Raw genomic sequence first — 26,444 nt, 5'->3', positions numbered from 1 at the left:
TGGGGGCAGGGAGGGCTTTGAGGATGGAGGGTTCCCTTGTCCTGGCTGGGGCCTGGATTTCCTTTTCCCAGGTACCAAGTCATGCATATGCCCAGCCCCACCCCAGCTCCCAGCTTAGTCACATATACACACAGAGAATTCTTTATGCCTCTTTATTCCCAATTTTGTCAGCACTTTATAAAACCAGACTGGAGGCAGAGAGGCCTGAGACGCCCCCTTCCCCACCCCCAAACTCAGACAAGTTCTGAAAGATCTACCTCTCCCTGCGGAGGGGACTCTGGAAGTGGGGTTGGAGCAGGGGGAACTGGGAGCTGGGCCAGGCCTGCTGGGCCACCCACTCCCCCTGCCAAAAGGGGAGCTGGGACTGGAGAGGGGCAGGAAGTAGGACCAGCCCAGCAGTCCTGAGTCCTGGGGGCCTGCCTTCTCCTGCTGACACTCGAGGGCTGGGACCCTGGCTGTCCCTAAATTACCCACCCCATAGCCCCACTTACCTTCTAAATCTTTACCCCCACCCCCACCCTGTCCTCCCTAAATATATACAAATGTACAGAGGATTCCACCCTGGTTGGGATGGGCCCCCTTTTCTACCTCCCTCTCTCCTCCCCTACACTCCCCTCCACAGGGGCCCATAGCCTGGTCTCCAGCCCTCCCTGGGCACCAGCCTAGGGGTGGATGGTGTGGACAAGAGGGACCTTTGTGCAAAGCAGCTGGCGCCAGGGTAGGCAAGAGCAGGAACTGAGTCCCCACCCTCCCAATGAGCACCGCCCTCACTGCCCCCAGATATTCTGTCCCAGGAGCAGGAGGAGACTATGGTGGGGATCCAGGGAGGGGACCAAGACTCCTGGGTCCTTTTGGACACAGCACCATCCTAGCAAGCGAAGTCTTCAAAGAGGCCCCTTGGGGGGCCGTGTGGGTGATGGTGGTTGGGGAGCAGGCTGTTGGCACCCCCACCTTCCGCATGGCCCCGGCTTGGGCACGGACTCTGCATGGTGAAGAGTGAGTGGGACAAGGAGATTTCAAGCAGTACCCCCAAGCCTCACACAGCCATCCCTTCCTTGTCCCTGAACTCCTTCCCACAGGCTAGTTGAGACGTTATGGGGGATTCAGTCCCAGGAGGGGATGCTGGCTGCACACTTGACAGCGCCCATCCTCACCTGCTCCTTCAGCTCCTGCAGCCCCAAAGTGGAGATGCCTCCAGTGGAGGTCCGGAGGGGGGTCTTGGGACGACGCCACACCCGCTTCAGTCGGTCCCAGGACACCTTGGGGTTCAGGGTCGGGGAAGAGGGGCGAGCTCAGGAAACTTGCTAGAGGAGCAGAACGGGCCTCACCAGGCCCACCCTATAGACCAGCAGCCCCAGCAAACCCCCACTAGGACGCCCCAGTCCTCCTCACCCATCCCCTCTTCCTGACTCCTCAGTGCCCTCAGGCCTTCCTGCCAGTAAGGGGGCCCCAGCAAAGAACCCAGAGCTTGACTTCCCAGCCAGTCCAGCTCCACCAGGAAGCCTGCACCACCCCTCTGCTTTCCCCCAGCCCTTCCTCCCACCCTCCATTCTCCATCTGCATGGCCCCCACCAGGCCCCCATGCCTTGCCTCATAGATGTAGTCGAGGATCTCCAGCAGTGTGAGGATGCTGGCCCCAATGAATAGGCCCATCTGTCCCCCGAGGTCTCCTGGGGAGCACGAGAGAACGGTCAGAGGGATCAGGCTTGGCTGGTCCACCCCTGAGGAATCAGGGCCAGGGCTCACCCAGCAGGGCTGACAGGCCATAGGCTGCTCGCTGCTCCATGGCCTCAGAGGTCAGAGCTTCAAAGAAGACGTCTAGGACCAGGAAGTTCTCCCTGCAGAGACAGGAAGCAGGGTATCCCTGTGGGGCCGTCTTCCTGAGGAGGCAGCTGGTAGGGACATCCCAGGCCCAGCAGATCCAGATCTGAGAGCCCATGTGTGTAGAAGCTCTGAGGGGAGGCTGTCCCAGATGCATGTCAGTTCATATTTTGAGGGTTAGCAAAGGGCCTGGGAAAACAAAACTCCTGAGCCTGCAAGAGTCCCTCCTGCTTTCTCTAGAGGAACAAATAACGTTCACTTTGCCTCATCCCTATACCTCTCTAGAACCTTCAGTGGCTCCCTACTGCCTGACAGTCCACTCCAAAATTTCTGTTCCAGACTTTCAAGACTGCCCATGATCAGACTGCACCAAGACAGCCCAGACCAAGATTGCACTGTACCGTCTTATCCAAACTGCTTTCTTATCTGCTTCTCTCCACACACACAGCCTGCCTACTGCTCAGGCTGGCCTTGGCATCATCCCACAGATCTCTAACTGGGATGCCTCCCTTCTCTCCTGTTCTCATGGACCCAAACCCGGGATCCTCAGACGCCCCACTCACACCTCCCCTGTTTCCCCTACCCTACCCACATTAATCTCTCCCGGGGCCTAAGAATCAATAGTACACCATCAAACACGGCCTCATCTACAAATTGTGGCATGAGTTTTGTGTTCTAATCATCTCTGTCTCCATAGGATCCAGCGCTGGGCCTGGCTCAGAGGATGCTCAGCATTAGTGGATTGGCTGCAGGGTACCAGACCCAAGGTTCAGTGTGGCCCTTTCCTGCAGGCCACCTGGTTCCTCCCCAATCCCTTCTAGTTCTCCCCGCCTCCCCGCACAGCATTCACTCCATGTGCACTTAATGGCTGCCAGGTTGCTGGGGGAGAAAGACACACAAATGGAGGATTCTAAAACAGTGGGTAAGTCCAGTGACAGAGGTATGTACAGGATGCTGTGGGAGATGAAAGGCATTTGGGCTCAGAAGGGCCTCCATGGAGGCAGAGACACAGGATGTGACTTGGAGGATAGGTAGGGGTTGGTTAGAAGAAAAGGATCTGTGAAGGACCTTCCTGGCAGAATACTCATTATTAATAAAGATGGGCCCCACTCCCAGCCTCCACCACAAATCAGGCCTATTGAGGGCGGCCTACACACACACACACACACACACACACACACACACATACCGTATGTAGGTTTCGTTGCGGTTGTACTTTCTTGCCAGGTACCGGGCCGAGCCCCTGTTGGGGATCCTGACCATGGAGATTTCTTTCCCGTAGCGGGTCAGGTTGCAGGGGGTAGGGCAGAAACATGGGCCTTGGGAGCCCCCGCCCAGGGAGTCTGCAATATAGAGGCACCAACTGCAATAGGGGCCAGGGGCAGCCCAGAGGCCCTCTAACTGCAAGGAGGAATCTTAGGGGTATCCTGAGGCAGGCATGGCCACATTGAGGGCCTGTTCTGGCCAGTGCTGGCACTGTCTAGAGGAGACTGGATGGGAGTCCCTTCCTGGACCAGCTTCAGAGCACCGGAGAAAGTGGGTGGAGGCAGAACGCCCAGCACACTCCTGTATCCCTCTGCCTCCCAGCCCCCTGGGGCAGAGAGGTCCTCCTGGCTCAGAGGGAGGGCACAACCCATTCACCAGAGCTAATTAGTCAATGAGGCCTTGGACACACAAGGGGCTTGGAGAGGATCCTAGGATGAATGGGATTTATGCATGTTTTCACACATGCATATGGATGAGTGGAGTGATGGATGAATGGACGGACAGAAGAACAAATGGACAGGATTGGTATTCTCAGGATGCTGGGTTTCCTCTGTTCACTGCTTCAGATCCACTTTCCACTCTCCCTACCTTATTCTGTCCCAGAGGTCTGATCTCTGCCAAATGCATCACCTAGACTCCCTGTCCACTGTCTTTGGGTTAGGTTTGCCCAATGGGAGGCCCCGGCAGGATCACAGGGCAAGGAGAGGAGAGATGCTGGGGTATTTAGGTGGCAGAGGCTGCATTCCTCCTCTTGTGGCCCTGGTTCCTGGCTCCCATCCATCTCGGGCAGCCCCGGATCACTCTCTGGGCCCAGTAGCGTTCCTTTCCTTTGTCCCTTCAGGCCCAGGGAGGAAAGGCTCCCTGGTGTTGTGAGTTCTGCGGAGTCTCACCACCCCTTGTGGTTCCCCTAGTCCCACTCACACATCTGTTCCTTCATTAATCACCTTCTATCACCCCTTTGGCAGATGTAGTTGGTGTGTGGGACAGAGAAAGTCTTAATGTGATTCTACTGCCCCAGCATCTCAAACCCATCCCCATGGCCCCAGCATCTGGATTCCCACAATGCCCTCCTGACCAGTCACCCTGCTTCTGGTCTTCCTCCCCCCATCCATCCTCACATCTAATCAGAGTCACCTTCTTAAAATCAGATGGCATTCTTGCCTCACCTTAAGCTGTTGTTGGCTTCCTAGTGCCTCCTCCACTCTTTCCACCCGCTCCTTTGTTCTCTGCCCTCCAGCCACACTGACTTTGCCCTTTCATGGCCCCAGACACACATGCTGTCTCTGGTCTTTAGCACGTGCTGTTCCTACTGCCTAGAACATGTCCCCCTTTTCACCTGGCTGACTCTTCCACAGCCTTCAAGTCTCAGCTCATATGTCACTTCCTCTAGGAATCCTCTCTGCCTTCCCAGGCAGGGTTGCATACCTTTCCTGGGGCCCTGTTAGAACCCTGAGGTTCCCCTTCCCAAGAACTAACACCCTGCATTGTAATGCCTGTCCACAGCCCTACCGGGCTCTTGTTCCCACTCTTAGCTCCAGCACCAGCGCAGGCTGTAAACATCTGTAGAATGAATGAAGGAAGGAAGGAAGAAAGGAAGGAAGGAAGGAAGTGTGAATCAGATGACACCTATGGACAGATCGGGTTGCCTTACTTAAACCAATAGCCAGCAATGCAACGTTCCTCACACCAAGGGAAAAGTCATCTCACTTTCCCAGAGAGGCAAGCTCATCTGCAGAACCAAGGTGAGAAGTCCAGCCCTCACTCTCAGTCCCAGGTTCTCTGCAACACCCCCCACCCCACTGCCTGCACTTACCAAGGAACACACCTGCAAAGGTCCTCAGACCCCTGGAAGTATGGGGATACGGCTCAACCCCCCAGGAAGAAGCCCCCTAGGAAGAGACTGGGAGGAGGGGAACCAAGACAGTGAGGAGAAGGGTGGACAGAGAGATGAAGAAGAGGGTGACGAAAGGCAGGGAGGGGAGAAGGCAGCACGGACCCAGTGTGTGGTCAGCACACTCGATGTAGATATTTGGCGGGCAGATGGTCTCATTGCCTGAAAGGAGAGAAGATTATTCCTGGAGTCTACGGTTCCATCCGTGCTCCCCCACAACATTCCCAAATGTGGGCACACACATGCATGCCCGCACATGTGTGTGTTTGCACATACACATGCATATGTGAGTTTATACATGCTGGTGCATATCAGCATGAAAATATACACATGCATATATGCACACAAACCAATGTGTGCTTGGGGGCACATAGATGCACACACATTTGCATGCACGTGTTCAAGCACATGCACACAATCCCTACAAGTACACAAGCAGAGATGAACGCAAGTACATGTATGCATAAATACATATTAACATGCACACAAACACACATGTGCACACTCCCATGTGCATATATGAGAACAAGCAGAAAATCCAAACACATACCGTGTACACTCACGTGGGTAGAGACATATGCACACGCTGTACACATGCACCAGCCCCCATGCACAGGAGCAGTGTTCTGCCCCTGGAGGGCTGGCGGGGGGTGGGGCGCCCACCTGGCATGTGCACCATCCGGCAGTGGCAGCGCTGAAGCACAGCCTCCTTTTCACAGCGCAGCCGGCAGGCAGACACGCTGTAGGCCGAGTAGCCCTGAAGCTCAGGCTCCCTGAGCCCACTCTCCGCCCGGCAGTTGCCCCAGGGCTGGGGCAGATAGGTCAGCTGTGGAGGCGGGGCATGATGGGGTTACACCCAGAAGTCCCACCCAGCCCTCCAGTGCCCACAGCCCTGGCAAAGTCCACAGGAGAGCTGGAGGGATGGGAGTTTCTGGAGGGCAGATCTGGACAGCATTCCCTCAGAGCCCAAAGGCCTGGTGCTGGGCCCAACCCAGGACCCAGCTTGTGGGGCTCACCCGCTGTTCCTGGCAGGACACAAAGGTCTGGAAGCCTGGGGACACACCGAAGCCCAGCTGGTGGATGTAGGGTGGCTCCTCCTGGCTGTGGATCTGTACTCGGATGCCGGCCTCAAACGATGTCTCGTCTGCACAATGGAGATGGAGACCTTTGGAAACCCATCCCAGGCAGAGAGGACCCAGGCTGGAGCCCTTGTCCTTTTCCTGCCTGCATACTTGTCTCTCTCCAGATGGGCAGGTACTCCTCTTGCTGGATGTCCAACATGATCTCCAGGCCACTGCCCATGCCCCCTGCCCGGCTGGGCAGCGAGCTCTGTGGATCCGCATTGAAGGTATAACACTTCCCATAGCGAGTATAGACCTGGGGGTAAGAGAGAGGAGGAGGGGAGACGGAAGACAATGCCTTAGGCTCAGGCTTCCCTGTCCCCTGTGAGGAGCACCAGACCTGCCTGGAGCCCCCTGTCCCATATCCCAGCAACCAACCTACAGCCCAGCCTCTCCCCGAGCTCCATCTTTTCTACTGACACCCTCAGTTAGGTGATTAAAAGGCAGCTCCAGCTTAACATATCAACAGCAGAACTCTTGACATCTTCCCAAATCCTGTTCCTCACCATTTTCCACCACCAAGTAAAGGGCCCCACTATCTACCTAATTTCTCAAGTCAGGATCCCTGAAATCTCTCCCTCACCCTGCATCCAATCCAGCAGCCGTCCTGGGCAGTTAGACTTCTGAAATCTACTTAGGATCTATCCACTTTCCTTCCATCTCATGTCCCCCTTTCACCATCCTCTCCCCTGGCTTATGGCAGCGGGCCCTAACTGGTGTCCCTTCATCCCTCCTTGCCTTTCCTTCCAAGCCATTCATAACGCAGTAGCCATAGTGCTCGGTCTACACTGCGTGGATCCAGTCAAGCCACTCACCAGCTTAAAGCCCAACAATGACTTCCCATTTTACAGAGAATAAAACCAAATTGCTTCCCTTGCCTGAAAGTCTTCAACGTGAGGAAACCTTTGCCTCTCTCTGCTGCCTCTCCACTCCCAGATCTCTGTGACAATTTCAAACTTATGGAACAACTTCCCTCCCTGGGGCCTTTGTTTATTCAGTTCCCTCTCCTGGAATGCCCCTCACCTACAACTGGCATGGCTAGCTGCTCATCCTTTAAGCCTCAGCTTAAATGTCCCTTCTTCAGATGCAGACTCATACCACACAGCATCATCTTCCCCCCACAATGTGATTGTTGATTTGCTCAAAGTACTCATCAAGACCTGAGATGATGCTGTACCCAGAAACTGACACATTGTAATTGACTGTACTTCAATAAAAAAGACCTGCGATGATTGTCTATTTGCCCCTGTGTTCAATATCCAGCTTCTCCTCACTTGAGTTTATGCTGCACAAGGGCAATGAGCCCGTCTGCTGTCCCCAGCACCTGGCCCAGAGCAGGGCACAGGGATGCTTTAATAAGCATCCTTTGCAAAAAGTTCTCCAGCATGGACACCAGATGGAGCTGGCGCCCCGGAGACAGAAACAGGCTCCGGCTGGGAACACAGCTGCAGTTGGGAGTTGAGAGCAGCTGGGGTGGGGAGGAGCTTGAGAGAGAGGCGGATGGAAGTTCCCCTCTGCCAGGCTCACCCTACAGGGACCAGCCCCAGGGTCAAACCCATCACAGGCAGCACCTTCCCTCGGGGTAAGGGGTCGGTGCACTCAATCACTCTCTCTCTCTCCCTCCCCTCTACTTGGGAACATTTTCACTTTGGTAAAAGCTGGGAGAAAAGGCACAAGGCAGGGTTAGGGAAAGATTCTGAAATGCCTAGCTCCACAGGGAGGCTGTGGAAGGGAAAGGGCTGAGTTGAGGGCTGTGGGAGTGAGGAGTTCTAAGAACTGGGGGCCTGGGGCCGCCCTTGTGGCGGGGCAGGGTTGTCTTCCATCCCAGCTAGGTTAATCACCCTGGCTACGCTCTCCTCTCCTCTCGTACAGTTCTTCATTCACACCAACACCCTGCCTCAGATTCTCAAAACAAAAGCACACACATAACAAGCACTGTGCAGTTAACAAAACACGGCAACATCTACTGCTGCCCCACTTCATCGCCTTAGCCACTCTGGTATCGGGTGGGTTTAATTAGCCCAGTGATTACAGATGAAGCAACCACAGCTCAGAGGGGTGCTGTGATTTGCCTAACGTCACACAGCTAGTCAGTGGGAGAGGTGGAACTCCTCCAGATGCAAGACTCAAGATGTTTCCACAATCCATTGCTGGCAACTCCCCCAACCCAAGCCTACCCTACCCCAAGCCCCAGCTCCTGTCAACCCATCCACCTGAAATGAGACAGGAGTGTCACCCAACACCTGTCCCCTTTTCTCTTACTCCTCCTTCCCTTCCACTCCACTCCTCTACACCCTTCTCACTCTCTTCTCCAGATCTGCTACCATTCAGTTCAGTTCCTCACCTGTCCCTCCCCTCCTCCTTCTGCACCCTTGCCAGCTTCTGGGTTCCAGTCCTTGACCCTGCCTACTCCAGCTCCCTGCTGTGTGTCCATCTGTGGGGCAGGAGTGGGCATTGCTGACAGTCCCAGAACATCTGCTCCACCCCAGGCACTGCACTAAATGCTTAATGCACTCTTTCCAATTGAATCTTCAGAACCACGTTACATCCTACAGATGAGGAAACTTGACACTCCTCAGTTTGGCCTCAGTTGGAGAAGCTGGCTGATTTGCCAAGGTCTCCAAGATCAGTGCTTCTCAAACTTTAATGTGTGCACAGAATACCTGTTGTTAAAATGCAGATTCTGATTCAGTAAATGTGTGTTGGGGGCAGGATTGAGATTCTGCATTTCTAACAACCTATTCGTCCAAGGACCGCACTTTGAATAGAAAGGCCCTAGATGAAGGGCAAGAGTCCATCAAGACAGCCTGACTCTCAACGTGTCACTGGAGGGAGAAGAACCCTATAGGGGCCTGAGGCAAGATCCCTGGGTTCTCAGTGCTGTGGGAAAGGCAGATGGGGGGCATACGTAAGTATTTGCCCAAAATCTCAAAGCAGTCCCCCTCTTCCTATTTCGGGCAAAGAAGATGCTGGAATCGGCTCTTGCTGATGTGGCCAGTTGGAAGGCTAAACAAGGCCTGGGCTGCGCTGGGGACAGCAGTGAGCTGCTCACTCGTGCCCCGCAGTGTGCAGCACCACCTTGGTTGAACCTAACCCCAGGCATTGTCATGGTCTCTCCATAGTCTCAAGGGAGGCTGTGGACTCCCTGAGGCCAGGAACCCTGGTTCACCATTTTGGCATCCCCAGAGCCCAGGGCAATTTGCAGAAAGAGGCATGAGATAGGGGGAAGGAAAGCAAAATGAACATTATCAAACATTCCCACTTTGTACTAGGTCCTATGCTGGTACTTTTGATCTATTTTCTTCTTTGAGTCTCCAAGAAAACCACATAAGGTAAGCATTGGTGCCCCCGTTTCATGATGAGGAAGTTCAGAGAGGGAAAGTAATTTGACTAAGAGCACACAGCAAGTAAACAAGAGTAGAGATTCAAGTAGAACTGAACCTGATGTCAAAGTAGAGTTAGTGCTTATAAATCACCTGGTGGATGTAAGTGAATGACTGGTAGGATCCTGAACCTGGGTGTGGCTGGGGCAGCCTCCCTATGTGGCACCTCCAACCTAGACACACAGCCACAGGCTACGTGTTGCTGAGCCCAGCCCTGTGCTGGGAAGAGCCAACCTGGAAGGCTTTGGCTCTAAAGGTTTTGGATGGGGATGGCCACATAGTACCCCTGCCCTTGAGGTGACTGTGCAGAGTAGGGGTGACAAAGGGAGATGGGTGAAAGGACTCTGGGTCTGATGGACAATACTCTGCAGGGAATGGACAGGCCAGACTGGCTGGGCCAGGCCACCTGCACAGCCCGGGTCAGGCCTGACTGCTGGGCAGAGCAGAGCGTTGCCCTGGAGACGGTCCCTGGGCCAGGCAGGCAGCGGCAAGTGGAGACGCCAGCTCCTAAGTGGCAGAACTCTGGTGGCAGCACAGCCCACAGTCTCTTCCATGGAGACGGCACGGCTGCTCAGCCACAAGGTCCCACTGGCTGTCCACTGCTCTCTCCCCACGGACTGGCCCTGAAGGAGGGTGGGTGAGCAGGAGTTGAGGGTCCAGAGTCTTGCCATGGAAAGGGACATGTCCTGGGCCAGGATGTGCCCTAATGGGCCAAGAGGCTATTTCCAGGTCCTCTCACCCTAACCCAGCCCTCAGCCTCTGGGGCTTGTCCCCATCTCAGAGCCCACCTCCTCCTCCCATCTGGCCCTCCTTCTTCTCTGCCCTCCCTTGCTCTCTGCCTTTGCTCCCAGGTCCACCCTCCTGGCCCTAGGCTGAGCCCCTCTGTCCGTAGGTTGGACAGCTTTTAGACAGGACTACGTCTGCGCTGAAGGCAGCCCCTGGGACCCCTCCACCACTCTCCTTCCAGCCAGCCCTCTACCCATCCCTCTTGGACCATCTCTGTTTTAGCGTTGGTCTGGACCCTGCCCTGGATCTGTCCATCTTCCTAGTCTCTGTCCCCTGATCTTAGAATGTCCTCAAGTCCCTCTCTATCCTCCTGGCCTGACTGATCAATTATCCATCTGATCTCTGCCTCTGTCCCTTGCCCTCTGTCAGCCTGCCATCCCCCTGGCCTCTGTCATCCCTCCCATTGGCCTCGCTGACCTCAGCCTCTCTTTTCCTTTGCCCACTGCTTTCTATCCTGTTTGCTCTCCCCTCGGTCTATCCCCTAGTCTAGGTGTCTAGTCTCTGACTCTTGTTTTCCTCCTAGATTTTCCCCTAGGCCTGAAGCTGCCTCCCCAAGCCAAGAACCCTTCCCCAGGAGACTTTCCCTCCTTTCCCTGCCCCATCTTCTAGGTCTGCCCCAGATAACGATCAGGGGCTGGGGAAGATCTGTCCAGAATTTGTGAGTGGTGGCTTCTCTCTCAGTCCCTTGAGTTCCATCTGTCCACAGCCCCCATTTCCTTGAAAAGTTCTCCCTGGCCGGCTGGCTCGCATTCTCCCCCATCCCTCCCCACCCCCTCATCCTCCCTGCAGTCACAGAGCCCACGGGGTTAACAAGCAATTAGCAGGGCCAGGGCTCAGAGCTGCAGGGGGAGAAGGCTCTGGGCCTCCATGAGATGAGAAGCAGCCAGGAGCAGCCGAGGCCGGGCTAATCCCAGGGCTAATCTGCAGCCTGGGCTTTATCTCCAGGGCCTTCTGGGCACCCTGTGTCTGCCAAGGCCCTGGCACCTCCCCCTACCCCACTTTTCCATGGCAGCTTTATCCCTTCAAATTCCATCAGCCCTCCCCTGATGTGGTCCAGCTTCATGCCTCTAACTTAGACCCCTGGAACTTACACTGCAGTGCCCTGGGGTCCAGGGTGGGCCAATGGAAAGGGGTCCTTCATCTTCATCTACCCTGGACTGTGACTAGCACCCCAGGTTAGACGGCTCTCAGGCCCCAGCTTCACTTGGGGGTGGCCCAAGTGTCCAGGTTCAAAGCCTCCTCATTTTCTATCTCTGCCAGGGAAGATGGTACCAACTCAAAGTGCTGGGGGCAGGGGGTGGAGGGTCGGGTCTGCACTGATTAGAACTGGGAGGTGACTCAGTCCAAACCCTTATTGTACAAAGGCCAAAACAAAAGCCTAGAGATGGCAAGGGACATATCCAAGGGCATATAGAAAAAAGGGCAAATTCAGATCTAGAACCCACTTCCCCCCTCCCACTGGCCCCAGCATTCTCCACTAACCTCAGGTGTCAGTAGACCCTGGTCCCAGCTCCCACTCCACCAGTGACAGCCTGTGTAATCTTGGTTAGTAAAGTGATTTATTGACTTCTTTGGTCCTCAGTTTCCTCATCCGTCAAGTGGGGATAGAAATTCCTGCCCCACTTAATTCACAGATTGGTTATAAGTCTCAAAAGAGAAAGAATGTCAAAGGCATTTGCAGAGTGAAATCATATACACAAGGCCTCATTAGTAATGAGTGTTGCGAAGACCAGTAAAACCCAAACTGGGGCAGAGATCGACCACTGGATGTGGTGCTGGAAACAGATCCACAGAAGCTTCATAACATGCAAAATGGGTGCACATTATGGAGCCTAACAGAACAGGGTTCAAATCCTGGCTCTGACACCAGCCTTGGACAGGCCACCTAGGGTGGTGGTTTAACCTCTCTGAGCCTCAGAGTGCTCACCTGTGAAAAGGGAATGGTAATTCCTCCTCCTAAAGCCAGTGTGAGGATCGGAGACAAAGTTCAGAGTGATGCGAGGTAGGTGCTCAAGAAAGTCGGGGAGCCCATGTGGGGCGTGGAACTCCTTGCCAAGATGGTGCAGCCATTTGATCTTGGATCCCCACTGGGCCCACTCTCACAGGGCATCATGCACCTTGGTAAAGGCTCTCTCAGCAATTTTGGAGGGGACTGCAATTTTGCTTCTTAGAGGATGGAATTCTGCTAGGGCAAACTCCCAAGCTCTGAGCTATGGCTCTCCTATCAGTGGAGGGTACAGGGTTGCAGCTCTGCCTTTACTGACTGTGGGATTTGGGTTCAGCCATTTAACCTAGCTGATCCAACACTTTTCATCTGTAAAATGTGAATAATAATAGGCACCTTTCAGAGGTATTATAAGGAAACAGATGATGTACCTAAATAATCGAACAACGGCTAACATTTACTTAGTGCTTACTCTGCGCCCAGCACAGTCCTAAGCACTTTATATAAATTAACTCCTTAATTCTCACAAAATCCCTCTTCTGAAGGTTTCTTAACATCTCTATTTTACAGAAAAGACAATGTAAGTTCACATGACGTGGCAGAGCAGGGGACCAGGCGACCTGGCACCAGAGTCTGTGCTCAGAGCCTCTGGGTGCTGACATACACCTGGCACAGCCCCGACAAACAGTAGGTGCTCAAGAAATGCTGGGTGTTCAAATCCCCCTCACCCATCCAACACTATTCCTTGATATGATGCGTTGGGCACTGTGCTTGGTGCTGGGGACGATTCAGAGAACAAAATTGCTGGTCTTTGCCCTGAAGGAGTTTGCTGTCTGGCCACTGGGGCATTCATTCATTCCAGAAATGTTTACTGAGCATCTAGGCACTGAGCCAGGTGGACAGCAGCGGAGAACAGAGCACACAAAACCAGCGACCCCAGGTCCAGGTAAATCATGACTAGTTGTGATAAATGCTACCATAGGGGAACCAATCCAAGTCCTCTGCCAGGGAGTTCGATTTGGGTGGGAGAGTAAAACTTCCCAAAGAAGTGCACTCATCCACCCAGGAAGGGCATCAGATCACACACCAGTCAGACACAGGGAGAATGACCACCCTTCAAGAAGGCCTGACCCCTTCCCTACCACAGGGTCAACGCAGCGACCCCAGCCACCCAGGTGCTTTCCAAGGAACTTCCTCTTCAAGGTAGAAGTGCTTGTGGGTCTAGGAGGAAATGGGCACGATGTTTGTTCAAATGCACATGCGTGAGCGTTGGCGAAAAAGTAGGAGATGGTGAGATGGTCAAGTCTGTGTGACCACAGGCTGAGGCCGAGCTGAAGCTGGGAGCCGAGGAGCGCTTGGGGCCGTGGAAGAATATGGTAATTTCAGGGAGCGCCGCGTTTCCACTGGAGAGAGGAGAGCAGGGCCTCCAGGACGCAGGTAAATAGGCAAACCTGTTCCCAGGTAGCGACCACTTTGGCCTTAAACCCTAGAAAGTCAATTTTCCAGGCGGGAATATTTTTAATTTGTAACGAAGTCTTTCCCTGGCATTCCAGCCCTCGATGCAAAGTTACTCGTTAAGAGTTTGCTTACGCAGTGAGTCACACCCGTGGCCCGCCGGGCGTTCAGGGGCCGAGATTGAGAAGGTGGCGATGGTGGCTGTGGCGGTGGCGGCGGCGGCGGCGGCGGCGGTGGTGGCGGCGGTGGGTGAGTGAGTGTGCCAGTGACCCCCAACCCCGCGCGTACACCCGAGCATGCAGGCCGGGCCCACCCGCACCCAGAAGGCCCGCACCCACCGCCTCCCGCTCTTCGCCGCGCCCCCTCCTCCCTCCCGCGGGGCAGGCATCCATCACGGCGCCCGGGCGCCCTCCCTCCCGTCTCCTCCGGGCTCCTCCGCTCTCCTCCCTGGGTTTGCCTCATTTGCATTCCCCCGGCTCCCGGCTCCTCGGCAAAGTGACCTCCGCACACAGCCGCGCCAGAGGCTTCCACCGCGGAGGGAGACACCGCCTCCCGCCGCCCTCCGCGGCCGGGGAGGGGCAAGGGGGCGCGAGCCGGGACGGCGGGACTGGGGCCCCCAGCAGATGGCTGCAGAGGGAAAGGCCGAGGGTGCCGAGGGGCGCAGAGCGATTCCAATGGGATTTGAACCCGCGGCTTCAGATCCTCAGCAGGGCGGGTGTGGAACGTGGAGGTCAGCACTGGCCGGTGAAGCTGCGCCCCAGAGATGGGATCCCTGCTTGGAACCCAGGGCTCCCCAACACCCCGTTTGCTCCCTCTAGCACCCCCACTGGAGAGGATCCAACCCTACTGCGCAGTGGCCCAAGGGTCCCCAGTCCCCCAGGGGCCTGACCAGCCCCCCATCCCCGCTTCCCTGGCCCGCCGAACTGCCTCCCCTCCCCCCGTTTGGTATTTACACCTTTCACACATTTGTAAGCTATTATCCTGTCCACGCTTAGTCACCGCTGAGCCAAGCGCCACGGATTTAGCTCCTTTAATCTTTCCTCCTAAATCAATCCTCCATTTCCCCTTAATCATCCCGTGGCTCCTCTCTGAACTCTCTCGCTGCTGCCTCGGCTGCTGCAGCCTATGCCTGTATCTCTGGAACTGCTCCCCCATCCAACCCAAAACTGGTGTCCCAAGGGCATGGTGAACGTTTAGGGGCGTGGGTTGGATTTTCAGCGCTGCCATCCCCAGCCTGGGGACCTGGGAAGAATTGCAGACACCCCCTCCCTCTTCTGGAAAACACACAGCACTGTGAACCCTCTTATCTCCACCTCCAGGGTCTCTGTCTTTCTGCCTTCCCACCCCCATTCATCTGGGATGGTTCCAAGACCCTAAACCTCCACCATGATTTACAAACACACACACACACACACACACACACACACACACACACACACACACACACACACAAACCCTCAGGCCTCCTGTCCCTCCTGTCCATGGTTCCGTTCTGGGTGTCCCCACCCCTTCTTCCCAGCTGCTCCAAGGAGGTGGCATTGCTAGTAGAGCCTGGAAGGGCAGGGAAACACTGATAACTCACTGTCCTGGGGCTGCCCTCTCATCCCCTCCTCCAGGGAGACTGTCCATCTCTCTGACCACACTCAGACTCCACCTCACATTCACTCCCTCTCCTCTGCCCAGTGGGACCCACTGACTCGGGGCCTCAACCTGAGTAGCCCTGAGGCTCTGCACTGCTGATGCTCCCAGGGGTGCTCCTCCTGCCTCCCCACCCCCCATTCCAGATGCTTTCTGCCCCTCGCCTGGGCCCGGCAGAGGCAGCCATGCCGCCAGCCACAAGAGGGAGCAGGTTCCTCCTGGGAAGCAGAAGGGCAGGGGTGGGGGTCCAGGAAGGAGAATGGGCAGGGGAGAAAGAGGGAGGACGGGAGGGAAATGTGGGGGCCATTTCTTCAAATGCTAATCAGCATCTTCCGGCAGTGCCACGAGAAGCTGAGCTGATAATGAGCCCAGCTCGGTGTTGATTCCTGATTAATGAAGAGGCCACAGGACTGCTGAGTGGGGCCGGGTGGGGCATGTTCCTCCTGGCCCTCCCCATTGCCCTTGCAGGCCAGCCCTCTGCAACAATAACAGTGCCTGCCCTTGGCTGCTGGGATACATCATTCAAATCCCCCTCCACCAACTCCACTGGCCAATGGGAAGCAGCCAGGCTAAGAGCGCCACCTCCAGGAAGCCTGAGGGGCAGCAGCCAGTGGTGGGTCAGGAGGTGGGGAAGCCAGCACACTGGGTTCCGCTGTCTGAGTTGTAGGTAGCCCTCAGAGTATTGTTTTTTCAAATCAGGTAATTTTTAATTAAAATAATCAGGACTTGGAGCTTCTCTGCACAAAGTGGAAGACCCCCTAACACTGGGCATCCCTGACCATAGGGTAACAGCTGGGGCTGAGAGGTAGCTCCTCCCTTTAAAAATAAGTGACCTTCACTTCTCCTCAGACCCCACCCTTCCCTACTGAGTGCCCTCTCCGACCTGACCTGCCCAGCTCCTGAAGGCAGGACCAACTCTGAACTAGATGTTGAACGAAATGTTTTCAAGGTTCATGCCCCAGGAGAAGATGGGACTGGAGGGCACAGAGAGCTGGCCTGGGAGTGAGGGTCAGAGGTAAACTCATCTGGTAGACAAGAAGCCCAGACCAACCTCCGTGGGAACCTTCTCCCTTCCTGAGTCAAGGGGGCAAGGGACAGCCCTGAGGCCCTTGGAGCCAGTGGCAAAGGTATAGCGTTGGAATGTTTGTAGAGTAGCCCCTCCCAAAATCAAGGAGGGGCCGCAGAGACTGTCACTATGGGCCTGGCCACACCAGGGCAGGGACTGGCTCAGGAAGAAGCTTGGATGGAAGGCAGAGGATAGCGGAGGAGCCTTGAACTGGGGGCCAGGGGAGCCAGAGAGTGACAAAGGGCTTGCCGGCTGCTCCCTTTGCCTCTGAGCTGTCCTGATGGCAGCTGGGGTGGGGCTGGGAGGGGAGGGAAGAGGGCAGGGAGGGGGACTGCCCTGCTGGAAGAGGCCTTGTCTAATTGTGCCTGATTAGTAGAGAGGAAGAGAACAGGGTGAGTGATTAATAGTCACGGCAGTCACCAGCGTGTGGGAGGGAGGGTTGGGAGGGGGAGAAAAGTCTGAGAGCCGAGAGGGGATGGAGACAGGGAAGCACCTACAGGTCCCTGGTCACCTACCCCTCCAGGGGCTGCTGGGACCCCTGATGACCTCATGGAGACGGGCTGGCCCTACCCCTGCCTCTTCAAGGATTCTCCACCTTCCCCATGCCTCAGTTTTCTAGACAATAGGATGGAAAAGACCAAGGTCATGTCCCGCACCTGGGAAGAAGATGTATCTGCTCATATGTGTTTCCAGACACCTTGATATCCCCAGAAACTGGCCCCCTCCTCAGCTCAACCTGGGACCTCAGCCCACAAAGTAGATGGCCGGACTTCCAATCACAGACCACTGCCATCTCCTTATATCATTTGATGCCAGTTGGAATGCCTAGCCCTGCCCAACGTGGCAGCCTGAACCTCGTTCCCAGGACCACCTGGAGCTGCACTGTCCAATAGGCAGCCACTGACCCCAGCTATTTGAATTGATCTTTCATTCTCTCTGTCACACTAGTCACATTGCTGATGCTTAATAGCCAGTGTGGCTAGTGACTACCATGTTGGACAGCACAGTTGCAGAACATTAACATCACCACAGGAACGGATCTTGAGTGTGTGTGTGTGCACTCCTGCATGTACGCATGCGTGCCTGAATACTGGGGAGGGTTGAATAGCATGGGGAGGGGGTAGGAGGGAGTTGGGGCCTGAGGGTCAAGAGAGGAGGAAGGCTAGGTGATGGAGAGTAGCGAAGATGCCAGCACGTGGGTCAGAAAATAGCAGGTGGTGCTGGGAACAGGCAGGTGAAAGGAAGCCAGGAACCGGGGTGGCTGCATTTATACCAGCTGACACGCTCAGAGTGCACAATTCACGCGTGCCAGGCAGTGTGCTCAGCCCTTTACGGCCATCTCTTTTAATCCTTACAACCACTCACATTATTTTAGGTTCTAGTATCCTATTTAACGAATATAGAAACTGATGCTCATGGAAGCTTTTTGACTTCTCAAAGATCACACAGTTTAAAGGCCACACAGCCAAAGTTCGAATTCAGATGGTCTGGCTCTGGAACCCAAACACTTGACTGCTCCACTGTACAGTCCCCAGCTGAGAGGAGACACTGAGATTTAGAGCCACATTTTACAGCTGAAGAAACGAAGCCTAGGGAGAAAGAGTGATTTCCGCCTTCTAGTAAGTGGGCAGGCTGAGAGCAAGCCGCATTGGGGAAAGTACAGATGAGGCTTGGCGCACTTGGGTGGAGGGAGTGGATGGTGGTAGGACTCAAGGAGGAAGGAGGAGAACATTATAGGTGGTGGCGAAAGGAGGAGGTGGAGTGGGCTGGCATGAGACTGTGTGAGGAGCGGGGAGAGGGAAGAGAAGAGATGGGGGAGATAGGTGGAGGGGAGCAGGAACAGAGAGGTGGGTGCATCCCCCACCACCCAGGAGCCATCTCTGCTCTCCCACCCCCCACCCCTCCCTTCCTCTCCAAACCCTGCCCAGCCTGCCTCACCCCTTAAGCCTTCCCAGCCCTCTTCAGTCCAGAGTGGCCTCTCTCTCTGAACTCAGGCTCTTACTATCCATGTACCTCGTTTGGCAATTAATCCTGCCACCTCCTGACACTGCCTGCATGGTTGGTTAACTCTTGCATGGTTGGTTAAGCTTTTAAGTGTCTCTATCCTCGCTCCACCAGGAGACTGGAGGCTGCTTGAGGACAGGGACTGGGGACCAGGGCTCCCCTTCTTTGTTCTCCCCCACAGACCTGGCAGGGAGCCTGGCACATAGTAGGTGCTCAGAACTCCATGTTGATTGATTGAATGACTGATGGGGAGTCAGTGAGGGGACATAAGGGAGCATGGGGGTGAGAGCAATTGCAGTGGTAACAGAAGCAAGAGCAGCAGCTGAGGGGACTGGGGGAGGGTGCATTACCCAGAGTAAAAATAGGCTGGAAAATGTGACATTTATTAACTTGGATTCCAGAGGAAAGGTCATAGCAGAGTGGGGAGTGGGAAGGAGGAAACAGGAAAAGCAACAGAAAACACATAAGAGCCCCTGACCCAAAGCCTGTCGCTATCACTGACCCTCTCACCACCCACACCCTGGCAGCTTCCCACCACTCATCCCCGTACCCGTCTCCCCACCATAGATCCCAAATCCCCATCGCGCCTTCCGTGTTCTCACCACAGAGTCTATTAGGGACCTCATGTCCTCATCAGAGACCCTGTGTCTTTGTGTCCACGTCCTTCTCAGTCTTGCTGCCACAATACACCCTATCTTTCCCAATGCCACGGATCATGGACCCCCATCCCAACCCATAATCTGAGACTCTGGTAAACTGCCAGAAGACTCAACCCTAGAATGCCAGGTCCAAGGGAGAGTTACACTCAGAAGGATGGGGTTTGAGCAGAATGGTAGGAGGACTAGACTGGGTGGGGACAGGGGAGTAGGGTCCAAGGGGAATTCCTGTCCCCCAGTATTTGCTTTTCTTGACCACCCCTCACCATGCCACCGCAGCCCCAGAGCAGAGACCCACAAACTTCTATCCTTTTCTCTCTAATCTCAGGGTAGGAGAAGGCCTGTGGGAGAGCCACCCTCACCCCTGCCCAGCCAACTCCAGATTCAGAGGGACTTGCCAGCCTTGAGCAGGGGACCCCTGTTCCCATATCCTCCAGGTATCTCCTTTCCTAGATGCCAGGCAGGAACCCCCTGCCTCCTTCACCTTGCTTCCTTGCCCCTCCATCTCTTCCTCCCCCACCTCCCCTCCCACTGAGGCTTCCTCTTTCCCTTCCACCCCCAGCCAGGGCCTGGGACACAAACTCCCACTCCACACAAAGCCCCCATTGATTTCTGCCCCAATAACACCTGCTGAGACTGGGCTCTGTCTGTGCCCCCCCCAACCCAGAGGGGTGAGGATGTCGCACAGAGGAGCCCCACGGACCAGAAAGGCCACATTCACACACTCCTCCTTGGGGACAATCGCAGCCCTGGCTTTGAGAGCAGTGATTTTTCCTAGAAGGCAGGGTGTGTAGCTGGACAACAGACTAGTACCCCCTTGACTCCTCTCCCAGCACAATCTTCCTTCCCATCCCTCCCTCCACTTCTACCCAATTCCCCCCAACCCAACGGCAGGAGGACCCAGAGGCTGCAGGGATGGTGGGGGCAGAAACATGCTTGGGACATGTTTCCTGGTGCTACCGAGGCAGTGAGTGAGAACCTGGGTGGGGGCCATGAGAAGGGAAAGTCTCCCATTTCGGGGTGGTGCTAGAGGCTAGGCTGGATGGGCACATGTTGACGCCATGTATTTGCATATGTGCTGGGCAGTGGTCACAAGAATGAAAACACACACCCCACACACACGTACACAATGCTGGAAGTAAACTGTGGACTGGGGACAGCATCTCAAGCACCAGGAATAATAGACATCCTGTGACTGTGGGTGAATGGAGCACCGACAGACAGACAGACAGCGTACAAGACACACCCCTACACACACCTCACACACCTGATTGTGGATGGTGTGCACAGGAGGGCAGCCCAAGCTGACACTCCACTCCCCGTGAGAGTGTATGTGTGTGTGTGTGTGTGTGTGTGTGTGTGTGTGTGTGTGTGCATTCACACACGTGAGAGACGGAGAGCAGTGGTTGAGATAGATGGGGTGGGGTCACAAGAGGGGACAACATTCACAGCGTGACCCTGCCCTCGGCAGCTAAGTCAGAGCAGGGATGTGGGCTCAGAGATGAGTAGCTCTCTGGGTGCGTGGGCGTGCAGGTGTGCACATGAGTGTAGTGACAGGGATACCGAGTGTGTGAGAGAGAGTGTGCAGGAAACTATGTCCCAACGCAGTGGGTGTGTGTGTGTGTGTGTTCTGGGCAGCAGTGAGGGTGAGCCGTGCACAGAAGAGTGAATGAGTGATTCTCAGTTTAAGAGCCCGAGCCCGGCAAGGGAGCAGCAAGAACCAGGAAACGGAGGGAGGGCCTGGAAAGCGGGAGAAGCTGGAGGGGCCGCATGAAAGAGGGATGTGTGAGGGAGACAGTGAAAGGGGGTGTGTGCGGGACAGAGACAGACAAGAGACACTGGCACCCAGTGTGTGCGAAGATCAGCTCTATCCAGCCTCCCCCAGAGGCAGCCCCAAGTCCCTCCCTTGCTGGAGCCCCCCAGACATCCTTCCCCCATTGCCCTTGTTTGGTGGGGAGAAGAATCTAGCCACAGAAGAAAAAGGGAGCAAGAGATAAATAAGGGTCAGTGGGTCTGGTCACGGCATGGTGCATCCCTTCCCCACAAGCTGACCGGCTTCAGGCCCCCAGGCCCACTCCAGGACCCTCGGCCCCCAGACCTGGGCACTGCAGCAGCAGCAGGGCCACGAAGAGGAGCGGCAGCAGCAGGGTAAGCCCCAACAAGCATCCACTGCTCCATGGCTGGGGAGCCAGAGGGAAACACCAGGCTTCGGGGAGACACGAGGCCAGCCCCTGGTGGCGGAAGGAAGGGAAGCCCTGTTGAGGATGCCCTGCACACCCCCCCACCCCGCCAGCCTCTGGCCTCCCCAGGCCTGGCGGGCCAGCTGGCAAGACTCACCACAGAGAAGTTGCTGGCGGAGCAGTGGTGCCCACTGAAGTTGCAGCTCTTGAGCATGTCAGCGAGCTGGTGGCCAGTGCGGTTGAGGATGTCTACCATGTCGGGCTCCGGGTAGCGCAGGCCGGCAGCACGGTGCCCGTCCCGGTCTTTGGGGGGCAGCCCGGTCAGGTTGGCCAGGTGAAAGATGTCGGCGTCGCTGAGTGCCGAATGCCGGAAACGGTTGATATTGCAGAGGGTGACGGCTGGGAAGCCCGCCACTGGGGCTGGGGCAGCAGGGTCCATTACCACCAGGTGAGGCCGGGTCAGGTAGCCCCGGGCCAGAACAGCCGCCTGGTACAGGAAGGCAGCCAGCGAGGTGAGTAGGGCCAGTGCCCACAGGGTTCTGCGCAGTCCATGGGGGCCTGGGCCACAGGCCCGGCCCAGCCCGTGCAGAGTGCTGGTGCTGGCAAAGGTGGCCAGGTCCCGGGGGGCTGCTGCCCCCCGTGCAGCCCCCAGGAGGCTCTGCTCATCCCCTGCCTCCTTCTCCTTAGGTTTCGCATCCTCCTCTGCAAATTTGATTTTGCACACAATCTCGATCGGCATCTGTCCCCGGCTGCTGGGACTGGCCGGAGCCTCCCTGCCCCTGTCCCTCCCTGGCCAGCAGCCCCCGGTGCCCTCCGGAGTGGCGGCAGTGGCAGCGGCTGCTCTTCTAAACTCAGGGCAATGGGAGGAGGACGGGGACAGGGTGGGGGCCTGAGGTGGGGGAGTCACTCCCACTCCCAGCAGCTCCGCAGCCCTGGTGCTGCCTCTGCCGCTGCTGCCTCTGCTGCCGCTTGTCTCTCTCCTCGATCGTCTCCTTGTGGCTTCCCTTATCAGCACCAGCACAGCTGTCAGCCCCTGCGTGTGTCCCTGCAAGCGAGCGAGTGAGCGAGGGAGCGAGCGCTGCTCCGCCACGCCGCGCAGCCCCAGCCGCTCCGCTCAGCATGTGCTCCGGAGCCCACCCCGTGCTTAATAATTCAGGACATGTCAACAGCGTTTCACCGGCAGCACGGGCGGCAGGAGCCAGGCCAGGGAAGAGGGCAGCCCCCAGCCCAGGACAGGGATCCCCTGTCCCTGTCTGAGACCTCGTTGGGCTTCCCCCCAAACTCTTGCTACACTCCAGCCACTTGTGGGGTCCCCACATGGCCCCACTCCCAGGCCACCCAGGGAGGAGTGTCGCACCCAGAGTCTTCAGCTCGTTTTGCCACTTTTCTGGACCACGCCCCAGGAAGGGTCAGTCAACTCTATCCCTCACCTCCTGGCCTCCCTGACTCTTGACTCCAGCACCCAGCCACTACTGACCCCAATACCCGACTCACAGCGGCTTCCAGAAACTCCTTGGGAGAGCCACTTGTTTGAATGAGGGAGGGGAGGGGAGGGCAGAGGAGGGCAGGCAAGACAGACAAGAGGACAATGGTGGTTCCACTAAGATTCTTGGCTCCCCTAGAGCTTTGCTTCTGACTTAACACCCACCATACCCCTACCTTCTCTGGGACTCTGGCCACTCTCTCCCCAACTTCACCCCTACCTCCAAACTCAGTCTCTCATGTGTCTGGGACAGAGGGCACACTGGCTGACTTGCACATCTGTGGCCACTTTACCTTCCAAATGTTTCCCAAATCCCTTGCCACAGCCAGGCTAGGGGTGGGGGGAGCGTATATTGGGTAGACAGGCCAGGGAGCAGAGAGGTGTGATGTTGTGGGGAGGGTGTCTGAAAAGCCCAAATGGGGATATTGGAGGGAGTAGAGATGTGCTGGGTTTGAATGGGAGGGGGTGCAATCCTAAAGAAACAGATGCAGGGAGTGCCTGGCAGAGAGGGGCAGGGGAGCCCTGGGGTGGCTGCCATCTTGCGGAGGGCAAGCAGGCACGTGGGCTGTTATCACGGACAGGGACGGGGCCCCTGGTGGCCAGCTGGCGGGAGGAAATGATGCCTTGGCGCCCCCAGGGTGGGGTTGGTCACAGTGAGCAGCTTCTGCTCTGGGCCCGTGTGAGAGCTTGAGACCTCACAGGAGAGGAAGCACTTGTCCCCCAGAAGAAAGGGGGAGCTGATTAATCGGGGCGCTAATGAGCAGAAGGGAGAGGAAGCTCAGAGGGGCGGGGGAGGCGGCTCCATCGATCCGAGCCGCGGAACCAGCAGCTGAAAAAAAAAGTGAGAAGGGAATCGATCTGAGGGAAACGGCAGCTGCTGGGGATTAGAGCCTGAGGTCCACCCGCTGCCCAGCGGCCACCCCTCCCCTGTGGCAGGCCTGCCCTGCCAGTCGCAGCCCCTGCCTGGCCTGGAAAAGGGGCCCAAGGATGGCTCCCATGGGGAGCAGGGAGCTGCTCTGCTAGCTGCAAGGCCAGGTCAAGCCCCATCCATCACGGATTACCCCAGCATGGAGGCCACCCATACAAGCTGCAACCCCCCAACCCCAGCCCTGTGTGGCACCCTGCGGGGGTTGTCCCCAGGCTCTCAACAAAGAAGCTTCCTTAGCAGCCCTTTAGCTGGGCTTCCCACAAGCCAGCTCCCCCAGGCTGAGGAGATAGGACCTCTGGGGTCAGGGGCTGCATCTGGCAGCATCCCAGAGGGGAAGGGGGTTGGCACCGAAAGCAGCTGCTGAGTTAGCACTCAGAGTCTCCAAGTGACCACAGACAGTCCCCATCTCTCTGCCCCCCTGCCCAGGCAGCCCGCTCCCATGCTCCCCCCTCCCTGCTGGACTACCAGACCCTTTCAGAGCTTCCTCCCCCACCTCCTTATCCTTCCCAGCGTTTCTCTTCCCCTTTCTCCTGGTATTGATTTTTCTTTACTGGGTTTTTTTTTTTTTCAAAGGTGATTTAATTGCTTTTTTAAGGTTACTTCAGTCTGGGGCTCTGCCAAGAAAGCGGGGAGCTGCCCCCCAAGCTCTCCCCAGCACTGGTTGCTGCCTAGGACTCAGTGCCTATCCCTAAATTGTCCTGCCATCCAGTGAAATCACAGGGTCATACTTCCCGACATAAGACATAACTGGCCTCTATGGGCCCAAAGCCCACCCTCTTTCCTCCTGAGGGGATGTCAGGAAGCCTTCAACCACCAGAAGGAATGAAGTTGGGTGATAACCCGGTATAGAGGGGCAGGGTGGAGGAGGGTGGAGAGGGGAGTTTCAGGCCACTGGGAAGTGGAACAGCAGTTAGCTGCATGCACCACCCCCTCCTACCAGCTGTCTCCAATTGTCCCCAGGTCCCCATCATCCAGTCTCCTAGACCCCCAGGAATCTGGTTATGCTCAGTGGGAGTAATCTCCACATCCTTTCAGCCCATTCCTTGGCCTTTTACCCCCACTCCTCCAGTCTCTCTGTCACCCCTCTGCCCCCCTGTCCCCTTATACCCCCTTCCCCTCTGGCCCCCGTCCTTTCTCCCTTCCCTCTCCCCGCTTCCCTGCCTGCCTCCCTCTCTGCCCGGCTGCAGTTGGGTGATAATCTCCCTCATTTAGCCTCCCGGCTGCTTCCCCGGCTCATTGCCCAGCTGGTCCCTGGGGCCGGGCCCAGCTTCTTCCCCACCCCCACCCCCAGCCCTGTGCCCAAGCTCCCCCATCCCTTCCAGGCTTCCCCCACCCGCTCCCAGGGGACCAGCTGCCCCCTGCAGTGAGCATCAGGGCCAAGTGTGGCTGGCCAGGACCCTAGCAGAGTGCAAGCAAGGGGGGAGGGTCCGCGCAGGACTCTGGAGGTGGGAGTGTGGGTGCAGGGTGCCGGGGGCAGGGGCGGTATTGGAGAGGTACAGGGTCAGGATGTGAAGCCTCAGCCAGGCGTCCTCCACCCTCCAGTTGTCCCCATTCCCCAGATTTGTTCCCAGTCCAATTGTCCACCAACCCACCCCCCACCCAAGGGCTGAACTAGGCTTCCCGACTGAAAGAGAACGGTGGATGGACTGAGACGCAGAGATTAGAGTGTCCCTTGTTACAACCTCACAAGGCTGGGGATGGGAATGGAGGCTGAGAGCTGACAGAGGGCAGGTGGGTTCTGACTCAGAACACCTGGCAGGGGGCATGGAGGCTTTTATTTGGGCAAAATGCTCCAAAAGGTAGGTCTGGAGACCTCCCAGGATCCAGCTTGGGGGTTCCAAGGAGCCTCCAAGGCTCATCCTGCACCCTGGCTCTTGGGGTTGCCTCTTCTCCCAGCATAGGATCCCCCAAGCTGAGCTGCTTTGGCCCCTTCCCACCATTTGTGGGCCTCAGACTCCCTGCCTGGGTGGCCTCGTTCATAAAAGACATGACCCCCAGTCTCCCAGATGGCATTCTCCTGGGGAGAGTCCTCGGCCTCTCTCTGCTCCTAGAGTACACCCCCTTGCTACCCTCCCCAGCCCAGACACCTGTCCGAAGCCTGGCTCTGGTGTGGACCAAGGCATAAGCCAGTGTGGGACAGAAGTGGGCGGGAAGGGACAGGGATGGGGGGGTGGAGGCCGGGACTGGGCCAGGCCTGGCTGGTGAGCGAGCAGCGGTGACAAACGGGCTGTGCGGGGGCCGAGGGGCGGGGGGCGGACGGCGGCTGATTTATCTGGGTTATTTATGCCGCGGACGAGGCAGGAGAAGCGGTTAATGAGAGTCCCAGTGAAGGGGGTGGGGAGGCCTGGACGTGATCTGAGGCAACTGAAGAGGGTTAGCGTCCCGCAGCCAGGCCCTGCCCCCACTGCCCGCCAGCACTCTGCACCTCCAACCCTGTCCTAGGGCCAGCCCAGCCCAGCCCAGCCCTGACCCGTCTCCTGTGGCTGGTACCAACAATCCATATCACCGCATCCCATTTTGGGGATGCCGAAGCCGAGACAGCTGGTCACTGGGATTGAAGAGGACCAGGTCCAAGATCAAGGGGTGGCTGGAGGAACTGGGAGGGAGGCCAGGAAAGGGAGGACAGGGAAGAAAGAAAGACGAAAAATCTTGGCTGGACAGAAACTGACCAAGTCTGTGGGGCCTGTGGGGGAGGGGAGGGGAGGGGAGGGAAGAAGCCAGTGTGGGTAGTGGGTGGGCAGCTGGCAACCTCGGAGCTGAGGCTGGAGAGAGGGCAAAGGGCACCGGGGTGCAGATCTGGTGTCAGCCAGGAGTCATCATG

At 56.7% G+C, this 26,444-nt stretch overlaps 1 protein-coding gene across 1 annotated transcript; it reads right to left on the bottom strand.

Moving 5' to 3' along the window:
• Positions 1 to 87: 87 nt before the first annotated feature.
• Positions 88 to 24,855, bottom strand: ASIC4 (acid sensing ion channel subunit family member 4). Its single transcript, XM_010948836.3, has 10 exons — positions 21,370 to 24,855; positions 6,211 to 6,355; positions 5,995 to 6,122; positions 5,642 to 5,804; positions 5,084 to 5,140; positions 3,011 to 3,164; positions 1,747 to 1,838; positions 1,591 to 1,670; positions 1,155 to 1,259; positions 88 to 982 (listed from the first exon to the last, which is right to left on the bottom strand). The coding sequence occupies exons 1-10, from the start codon at positions 21,949 to 21,951 to the stop codon at positions 869 to 871; spliced, it is 1,620 nt and encodes a 539-aa protein (XP_010947138.3). The 5' UTR covers positions 21,952 to 24,855; the 3' UTR covers positions 88 to 868.
• Between the last annotated feature and the right edge of the window lie 1,589 nt (positions 24,856 to 26,444).

This window comes from Camelus bactrianus, chromosome 5 (genome assembly GCF_048773025.1).
Source record: "Camelus bactrianus isolate YW-2024 breed Bactrian camel chromosome 5, ASM4877302v1, whole genome shotgun sequence".
Taxonomy (NCBI): Eukaryota; Metazoa; Chordata; class Mammalia; order Artiodactyla; family Camelidae; genus Camelus; species Camelus bactrianus.
Note: the sequence above shows the minus strand (reverse complement) of the source record. Positions and strands in the feature narration are given on the sequence as shown.